At 38.0% G+C, this 9,855-nt stretch overlaps 1 protein-coding gene across 2 annotated transcripts; it reads right to left on the minus strand.

The window, feature by feature from the left end:
• Window positions 1–417: 417 nt before the first annotated feature.
• LOC106965175 (endonuclease domain-containing 1 protein) lies at window positions 418–4,692 on the minus strand. Of its 2 annotated transcripts, none has more exons than XM_015061107.1 (6): window positions 4,590–4,692; window positions 4,322–4,438; window positions 4,122–4,222; window positions 3,852–3,966; window positions 3,175–3,331; window positions 418–1,501 (listed from the first exon to the last, which is right to left on the minus strand). In XM_015061107.1, exons 2-6 carry the CDS (start codon window positions 4,397–4,399, stop codon window positions 1,110–1,112), a joined length of 843 nt encoding a protein of 280 aa, XP_014916593.1. In that variant the 5' UTR covers window positions 4,400–4,438; window positions 4,590–4,692; the 3' UTR covers window positions 418–1,109. The 2 variants fall into 2 exon arrangements, with proteins under 2 accessions (XP_014916593.1, XP_014916600.1); XM_015061114.1 differs by lacking the exon at window positions 4,590–4,692 and adding an exon at window positions 4,523–4,574.
• Between the last annotated feature and the right edge of the window lie 5,163 nt (window positions 4,693–9,855).

A 9,855-nucleotide genomic window follows, 5' to 3' on the forward strand; every position in this document is an offset into this window, starting at 1 on the left:
CTAGACTAGAAAGTTGAAAACTGTGGCAGAGAAACAATTTGACAGAAAGTCTAATTGTTGCTATTCTCTGACACAGGCAAGCAGTGTCCTCTAATTTTAATTTTAAAATATAACTACTAACAAGAACAGAATCTTTTTTTTTTTTTTTTACTTACTGGGTACAAAAGGCAGAATATCCACAGATGATTCAAATTTTGATTTGCGTACTACGTCTTGTTTGTTGCACCTGCAGTTCTGCCTGCTCAGGCGGCTGCAGATGCTGCAGTCGATCAGCATCCTCGGAGTGTGGTAGTGCTGCATCTACGTTTCTCATCTGGAGGAAAAGGTAAGTTTCTCTCCCCTGATCTTGGATTGGAGGTTTCCACTAGCGTCTGATTGTGCAAGTCACAAGATGGACACAAATAATCAGTCATAAAATTCAGGTGAAACATGCTTTTATTAATTTAGATTCTTGGTAGATATGGTTGTTTCATTAGCTTTAACTCTTTTTAGAATATTGCTATGAATTCATCTCAGGCCACTTTGGGTTCTAATCTCCATCAGAAGCTCTTGATGCAAATTCCACATGTACCAAGGATCATATTGGAGACACCTTGTTGCCATCTAATGGTTGTAATTATGCTAAAATATGCCAAATATTTCTGCTTTGCATTCTAATTACTTTGATTCTTATCTGTTGTGTTATAATCAAATAAACAATTGATACCTAATTTAGCAATTTAGCATCAGTGTGAAAGAATAATCACTAATACTTCATTTTTAATTCCATTGTGAAAAACAAAGATGCTTGTCAATAAACTGGGATTAAGCTATTGAAATGAATATGTTTAATAACTTTTGCTTTTTGTTGGGTCACTGTTAGTCAAGACGTGCTAACCAGTTTTGCATCTAATCCAATCTCATTTTGAATTGCATTTTAATGTGATTTTGAAAGCTGGTTAGCCGGATGCCTCTCACCTATTACGCCTCTAGAAAGGGATGGACCTCATTAAAAATTCTAACAGGGTTAAGCTGCTGCAGAAGTTTGATTTTCAGGCTGGTTGTTCAAATGTATAGTTTGGAATCTAAAACATTGGGGAACCACAAGAAGATTTTCAGCTGCCAATTATTTATGCTCTGCAGTTGTTGTAAAACAGCTCCCCCACTGGTTCATTGGAAAACTGCTGCAGGAAGGCACCCAGTTCATCCAGTGAACGTTTCACAACATAGTTCTCTTCTGTGTTTCTTGCTGTGCCAGCGCCACTCTGAATGGGCTGGTCGTTGTTGTCCACGCAGCAGTAGGCATTCCACACGTAGTCTGGGATGTTGACGCGCTTCACGTTGTTTTTGACAATCCAGTTGTCTGCTGAGGGGACGGCACCAACCAGGACGTAGGCCTTTGAGCACTTTTCAAGGAAAAGAGTGGTGAGGTCGGACTCATGGATCCTCCAGGCATCTTGATTCATTTTGGGGTTCTGGGGAACCACGTTGGTCAGGGTGAACGTGGCATTACGACTGGGCACTGGAAGAGAAAGATTTTTATTGAAGTAACCAGTAATTCTAAACGTATTCTAAATTGATCACAGAAACCCGAGCAAAAGTATAGTTGCTTTTTCATTATTTTGCCATTGCTGGAATGTGAAAGAGGAGAATGGTTCAGATAAGTGGAAAAAGACAGTAATAGCTTAGCTATTGTCTGCTCTTGGCAAATAGACTATTACTAACTGATTATTCCACTTTATTTTTTGCACCAATATTGGCTAAAAATATTCTCCAAGCCCCTGTCATAATGACGTGAAGAAATCTTTGGAGCTTTGGCTACCAGACACAATCTGTCTTTCTCTTTCTCTTAAGGCAGAGATGTAATACAAATACAAAACATTTTTAAGAGAAACATTTGCCTTTTATGTAGAACAATAGGAATTTCTTCAATGCTGTTGGTTTGTTCTAGACTTACCTCAACTTTGAGAGAACCGGTCAGTTTTGCTGACTTTAGTTTGTGTTGACCTGTTTAGTAATTTTTGCTTAATTGCTGGAGGTTCACTTAACCCTCTTTAGGTTGTTTGTCCTTTTTGTGTTAACTTGGTTAAGTGCATTTGTGAATGTTTTGTAATATACCATTTCAAATTAAAATTTTTTTCTCTGGATACTTTGTTACCACCCTTGGTCCCCTTAGACCTCGGGATCGTAACAGTTACACATGTAACTACGGCCAAAAAAATTAATAAAAATAAAGGTGACTGGAATGTATAAGTAGAGGTTTTATTTTTTTTTCTGCATAATTAAAAACAGTATTTTAACAATGTTTATAAGGAGCAATGATTTCCATGTCAAAATTGAAGACTTGTTGGTTTCTGACTACAAAAACAAACATTTGCATTGTTTGTTTGTCTCAGGCATGATCTCAGCAAGATCATGTTCAGGAAGTAATTTCTTCACTTGTTAAAAACCTTTGGCTGCGTGCTCGGCTGCTTTATTGTGTTTGTTTGTGAAACATATTTGTCTACATCATGAAAAAGCATGCAAAAGTTTGACTCAAATCCTTCATAATTCAACTTAAAAGCAGGGAAATTTGTTTAGGATATGAATGTAAAATAAAAAAAAAAACTAAAATTATTTCAACAAGTTTTCTTGAGCGCAGGTCTAACCTCAGATATAGTGTATCTGTCAACAGTTTCAACCCCAAAACATATAAATGAACAGCAATTTCAATTGTTTGCATCACGGTAAATCCAAGCATACATCAAAACCAACAAATATATCCATGTATAAGAAAAAAGTAAAAGTTCAGAATGGTCTATTCAAAATGTGGGATGCTGCAGAAATCCTACTCAAGACAACTGCGTGGTATTTTTTAATTAAAATGCTAAAAAATCAGTTTAAGGGGGTGTGCACTGATGCAATCGGCTTATTGATTTTTCTCCCCCTCATTACATTTGCTTGTTTTTCAGTTGGACTGTACAAAATGCATCTCACACACCTTTTAAATAACTTTTCATCCTTAGTTTTTCACATTACAGAACTTGTCATTTTAACACAGGTTTGTTAATATTTAAGACTTAAGTAACTTGAAGGACATTTACGAAAGCATGTGGAATTGCTCTTAAGCAATAAATACTGTATCTTGCATCTCTGGTGCCATAGCACCACCTACTGTGCCTCAAGGATACAGCACCAGTATTTGGTCTTTCCTACCTGGATGGTGTCCGTTAGGGTTGAGGTGACCTCGGTCAAAGCCAGAGTTTGTGTAGTCCTCGTTCAGAGCTTGTTTCTCTCCGAGGTAGACGCCGGGGTAGTCCTGTCCCAGCCAGTATCCGTCCTTCATCTCAGCTTGCCAGCCGTCATTCACCAGCTACAGCACATCAGAACATGCAGAGACTGAAACATAAAAGCCGTAGAAGGAATCAAATAGTAAAGCACACAGTGGATTCCTTCGAAGTCATCCCACCTCCACAAAGCAAAGTTTTTGTTGATGAGAAATAGAAAAGATGGTGTTGAAAGGTGGTTGAAATGGAAACTGGGACACAAAGATGTTTATTCGTGTGTAAAAGTCATTTAAAGGTGGCGTAGGTTCATCAGCTAAGCTAAACAAGCGGGGATTGCAATGTATTAATTAAGGTAACCTTTTAGGGACTTAATGAAAAGTTAAGTCATTAAGTGGAGTGGGGTTAGGGTTAGGTTTACTTTTGTGTTTACTTTTCATTAAGTTTTGTTCTGGAATAAATAAAGTACAGACTGGATTAAAAATGTCAACAGAAAGCTGGCCATGGAAATATTATTTTTTTTTTTCTTATACAATCTTCTAAACATCTACTTAACAATTCTGACAATATCAAACCATTTAGGTCAAACAGTGTAAAGCTGTGTGTCACCTGAGGCTCCACAAACCACCTCTTCTCCCTGCCACCTCCATTGCTGGGCTCAAACTGATACGCAGAGTAGACTGCAATGCGATGGCTGGTGTCATACAGTGTGGCAAAATGAAACCTTGAAGTGCAAAAATCATGATTACAAAACTGAATGCCAGCAGGAGAGAAACCAGCATGCTGCTGCACATGATCATGGAGATACAAGGAACAATAAAATAATTTAGCGTAGAATCGCTTCATGTGCTCAGAGTAGACATTCATCTTTATAAGTACCTGTTGACGAAGCGCTGGCACAGACGCGCGGCGCCTGGGGTAGACGCTCCCAATTCTGGCACCTTTGACTTATAAAAGTAAGTCATGCATTCTGGCACATCCTGAGGAAAGAACAACAGAACAGATGTTTCCTGACAACTTTCAACCAAACACATTTTTGTAATATTTAAGATCAAGGTGGAAATGGAGAAGAAACAAACCTCAAAACGCTCCACAACATCTGCATGAGCAGAAAAGAGGAGTGGCAGGAGAGCGCACAAAGCTGCCAAAGTTTGCATTCTGAGTAGAAGGTGATGAAACCAGGAGTGTCAGCTGGCCTGGAAAGATGGGAAAAAGCAAAATACTGTGTATTTAGCAGTCAGAAGAGTATTTGATGAAAGCATGTGGAATTACTTCAGCACCTGACACATGGGAGGGGGAGCAGCCAGTTTGTGCCATCTGTGTTTGCATGAGTATATTTCCACTCACCTGCTTGCTGCTGCAGCCAGTCCTTTGCCACAGCCGCCACCTTTATACAGGACTTCTCCTCTCCACCTTTCGCCCTGAATGACCCCTGTTTTATTTGATCTTATGTTTACTAGCGCTTTATATTGATCCAAGATTAATTCAGATCTGACTAACATGTGATGCCTGGATGATGATGGCCAAAAGTGGGAGTGCAAAATGTGAAAAAGTGCCACAATTAGCACCAGAAAGGTGAGAGCACACAGTGAAATATGCAAGTTCATCATGTGTCAACACCCTCACACGTGTTATGTGATGACATTTGTCTAATTTCTTTCCAACACCTTAGTTTGAGCTGTTTTTTTTAACTAATTTATTTTATTTAAATTAGATCAAACTTTAGTTCGCTGTTTATACTACCAGATATTTATTTATTCAGACATTTCTTTAATTTTAGTTAGAAATGTACTTTAAATCCTACTTTTTTCATCCAGGAATATATTTTATACAGCAAAATATTTGGTAACCACAAAGCTTCATTCTGTCTTTTATATTTTGATCTCAAAACAATCAACAACTCAGTTTTAAACTACTCAAGAGAACATTTTTGATTTATACTTTCATGAGAAAATAAAAATACACCTAAGGAACAATCTGAATTTATTCCTTCTCATGAAAAGCTATTTTTACTGTATGTTATGATTGAATGTTTTAGTTTGCAGGCCAGGAAAGTTTTACAGTGCCTCTATGGTCTTGTGTTTCACAATCCATAACTATAACCATTNATCCATAATATTTGTTGTATTACCTCTTTTTCTGTGTCCTTTGACATGTTAGTCATCTGTTCTCGCATGTCTTGCAACATAAAGTCTGTTTCCAGTAAAGAATGTTTTATTTTTAGCAGCTTCCCTGAAAGTAAAGTAATTATGTACAATGACTTCAGTCCTCCAGGAGGTTGCATCATTTGGCAGAATATGGTTAGCTCATAGTTTATTGAGTCAAATAAAGTGTTCATATTTGTTCAGAAATCCTAAAACCAACAATGTTCAGTTTGGATGTTTGATATCAGGACCTCACGTCCCAGAATATTTTTAGCGTCTCATGTTGACAGGGTCCCTAATAATCTTCCACATGCCGTTTCGGGTTAGATAACAGAAAAATTTGTGCTCATATGTTGCTGTTCTCATGACCTCGGCGTGTTGTTCACAGACACAGAACGAACAAAGACCCTGAGCAATATCTCTTCAAAATGAATGACTTTAAATGTGCTACCAAAGTTACAATCAAAAAATGAAAACATCTCTCTTAAATGTTAAAAAATACCAGTGTCAGGAGGAAGCCTGACACTAGATTTGTTCTAAATCCTGGAAAATGAACTCAGTAGTTTATTTCCTACATGTTTTTGATGCATGAACTTCAGTATTACCCAGTTAGCTAATGAGAAATTGTTCATTATGAGCACTGATGTATCTGTCTCTTTTCTTTGTGTGAACTTTTCTGTGAAGACAAGAAGACTGGTTCTGTTTGTGATAGAAAAAACGTAAAAGAGGTTTTGATGTCTGCGGGTGCAGAATCGAGTAAACTGCTTCCAAACTAATTGTACATTCAGTTGTTTTTGCTAAAGCCTGCAGAGAAAAGAAGGGAAACAAAAAGGACTGAGATGAACAGTTTCATTTCCTCTTGTTTGAAGTTTCTTGTGAAAGTACTAAAAAACTGGATTATTAACTAGAAACTTTAGAATACACACTACAAAATATGTATACATTCTTCTCAAAACAAGTTAAAAAATATATAAAATCAATATATATCATATAACAACATAGCGCTTGAAGCTATTTCATCTGGCTGGATGTAATATCAAAATTTTCACCTGAAAAATATTGTAAAAAGAAAAAGAACGAGGTAAACAAGAAAAACAAAATGCATATAAGCTATAAATGAATCTGTTTCTGAAAGAAACAAACTGTAACAGGCGATACCTTTGAGTTTTAAACAGTCATAATGGTGCTTAATTGTTTTTATTTATTTTTCTGTCAAATTATAAATGTGTTCATTTCGTATCCATCTGTGGTGGCTTATCAAATGAAAGCTCTTAACATTTTGTTTAATTTTTGTTACTTCTGTGTGTCGTTGAGCAGTTCTGCCTCTAGGTTGCACTGTTGAGTTGTGATTTTGAGTTGAACCTTTGAATGAATTTTCAATGTGACCACTGTGGATTATTCTTCATCCCCCTGGAAAAGATTTAGCAGATGTACAATCCAGTGTCTGAATGGGTCTGACTTACTTTATCTGTACTCCAGCAGGTAAATTATAGACTTTTTTAAACTGAAACCATTTTTTAAAAAATCCTTCAATTTGAGGCTTGAAGAAGGAAAGACTGACAAGAGAAAGTATTAAGTGTTTTTTTTTTTTTTTTTCTTCAAATGATCAATGTTTGGTTTTATTTCACTCCTGGAGTTTAGCGGACTGCTTCTTTAACATGGGAGACTGTGCTGTGTTGTCACTCTGAAAGATCACAGGGAGTCAAGGTCCCTGGGCGCAGATTAAGCCTAATCCTCAACTCAAAAGCATCTTCAGACTCTGTCTACAAATAAGAGAAAACTCGATTCAACAGGGAAAGTCTGTGTTTTTGAGAGAAGCAGTAGATCAGAAGAGAAGTCAGTCACTGAAAGCTGCTAAATAGAAATAGTATCCTGTGAACTTATTGCACTTCTGAGTTCAGGTGATCACATGCATTTATTCAAACTGGTAACAAATTTATCTAATTGCATTCAGATGGTCTGGCAATGTTTGTGATTTCAATATTTATTTATTTTTAAATTGCTGACCCGACTTCATGTAGATGATGCAAAAGACTGTATTTAAAACAGGTCAAGAGATCCAGTGTTGCTGTAGTTGAGAGAAACGTCCAAAGATTTCGTATGAAAACAGCAGAAAATTGTGTTTTTAAATGGAGAATTTCACAGAATAGGGAGCAAATCTAAATTATGGAATAATTTGTCAAATGATGTGGTGAAAATCATCAAAGCTTTATATTTATTGAGCACTTCTCAAACACAAACCCAGAAAATGCTTGCACAATGGAACACGAGCATTGGATTTTTACCCAGGGTGGCATGGTCTGGGGGGCAGCAGCAGGGAAAGTGAAATGAAAATAAATGGCCTGTCATTTCCCCAGTAAACCTTTTCCATTAGTGCGTCTCAGAATGTGTGGTTAATATGAATGTTTGTCTCTTTACATGGTGTAACTGCTGCTATCTTTTCATTTTAAAGTCAATGAAAAAATGTTGACCTCAGTCAATTAAAGTCCCAGGAATGATATTAAAATATCTGGATTTATAGATGACTGCAAATACTTTAATCTAATCTGGTGTGTTTGGATACTTTATCTGTTAACATAATTCAAATAAAGATGATGAAGAGTGGATCAAACCTCCATACCTACAACATTAAAGGGCCTTTTAGGAGCTGATCATCACACAGACATCCTGTACATTTATTTCACAATAAATCGAGGGTATAGTTGTTTAATATAAAATCTTCACGCTAATTTATCACCATAGGTTTACATCAGTAGTTTCTATTTTTATCTACAATAAGCTATGCTTGGATTTAGGAAAGTATGGAGTATTTGCACACTTTGAGGTTGAGACTTTCTTGCATGTTTTCCATCCCAGCCTGTGGCGATGGAGTGGAAATCCTAAAGAAGTTCCCGCACAGATCATCCACAGTGATCGCCAGAAGAACGAAAGGTGAGACTAACATCTTTTCCATGCACTTCCCTGCTCTCCAAGTAAAGATGGCCTGACAGAAACACTCCTCATCTCAGACAGAAAAAAAGAAAGAATGGAATCCGCTCTCACACAATGGCTGCCCCCATCTTACCCCACAGAGCCTATTCCAAACATCCTCTTCCCTCTTCCACTCCCCCCTTTGATCATTTTCCCTCACTTTTTTTTTGTTATATCTTTTTTCAAAATCGCCTCATTTCAGATGCATTCATACATTTCCAATATCTTTATGTATGAGTCTCCCTCCTTCCTCCTCACCTCCCTTTGTCACCTCTCCCCTCCTCCCCCCATTCTCTCTCCTTCTCTCCTCCTCATCCTGCCATCCCTGCTTTCTTCTTTCTCCCTCCCCTCCTTCCCTATCTGTGCCCCTCTCCTCTCCTCCCTCCATCCCATTACTGTAATCCATCACTCCTCCATCAGCCACCATGCAAACAGGCCTCCTGGTTGCCACGGCAACCACCTCCGGCCCGGCAGTGCGCAGCCCCTCTCCGATTGGCTGGCAGGACCTAGGCAGTCTCAGTCTGTCTGGGAGATGTGGTAATTGGCTGGGAAGACACGCACACAGACACACACACACACACGCACACACACACGTTCACGCACAAATGACACACACAATTCAATATTCACACAATATTAAACACACATTTAAACACTTGTATTAAGTCTGGGCCTTCGATGAATATACAAACATATTCTGCTGGATATTAAAACACACGTACACACCGCATAAACATCCTCAGAGATATGAAAGCGAGACTGGGGTCAGAGTAATGAAGCTCAGAAGAAGATGGGCTCTAGGCTCTGTGTGTGTGCGTGCGTGCGTGTATGTGTGCGTGTCTTTGTGTGTGCGTGCAAAGTGATTTTGTGTGAAAGTGCACACATGTCTGAATTCGAGGCATTTTTGTGTGGGTTTCTCTATGAACATGATGGCTGGAGTTGGGGGTGGTGTGCAAGATTTTGGATAAGGTTGGAGCTCTGCCAAAGGATGGATGGAGGATTTCTTTTTTTGTTCTTTTTTGGAGAGCATAGTTAAAAACACCTATATGCTGTCCCTGGTATGAAGGGCATAGTATTTTTTTTGTCTGTTCTGTCTACTGGGAGGCAGCAGGAAGGATAAAAATGAAACTGTTGATGGGCTTGACTTCACCATGCCGCCATTGTACAGCCAAGTCTGGCCAACATGGCAGCAGTGATGAATGTCTCATCTTCAGGAATACATCACAAATAAAAGCTGTACCTGCTCTGAATAGCAAAGCATAGTTGGCTCTGCTGGGCTTGAAAACAATAGAGGACAATAGGGCTGCTTTGTCTCCTATTCTTAGATTATAAGGTAATCTCAGTGAAACATTTTCGTTCCTTTTTGTTGTGAGTTAATAACCAATTAAATTTTTTTTCAAGAGCATGACGAGAAAAAGGAAAGCAGAGTTCTGTTTAATGTGTTTTAGCAGAAGAGTGTTTAATTTAAATAAGAAATTATCATTTGTTATTCAGTGTTG

The sequence above is a fragment of the Poecilia latipinna genome, unplaced genomic scaffold, assembly GCF_001443285.1.
Source record: "Poecilia latipinna isolate Pla-1442-1.1 unplaced genomic scaffold, P_latipinna-1.0 Scaffold68, whole genome shotgun sequence".
NCBI lineage: Eukaryota > Metazoa > Chordata > Actinopteri > Cyprinodontiformes > Poeciliidae > Poecilia > Poecilia latipinna.

Coding starts and splice junctions, on each gene's coding strand:
- LOC106965175 (XM_015061107.1), bottom strand. CDS start 4,399: ATGCAAACTTTGGCAGCTTTGTGCGCTCTCCTGCCACTCCTCTTTTCT. Junction 3,967..4,121: donor TGCCAGCGCTTCGTCAACAG/GTACTTATAAAG, acceptor TTGCACTTCAAG/GTTTCATTTTGCCACACTGT. Junction 1,502..3,174: donor CCCTAACGGACACCATCCAG/GTAGGAAAGACC, acceptor TTTCTCTTCCAG/TGCCCAGTCGTAATGCCACG.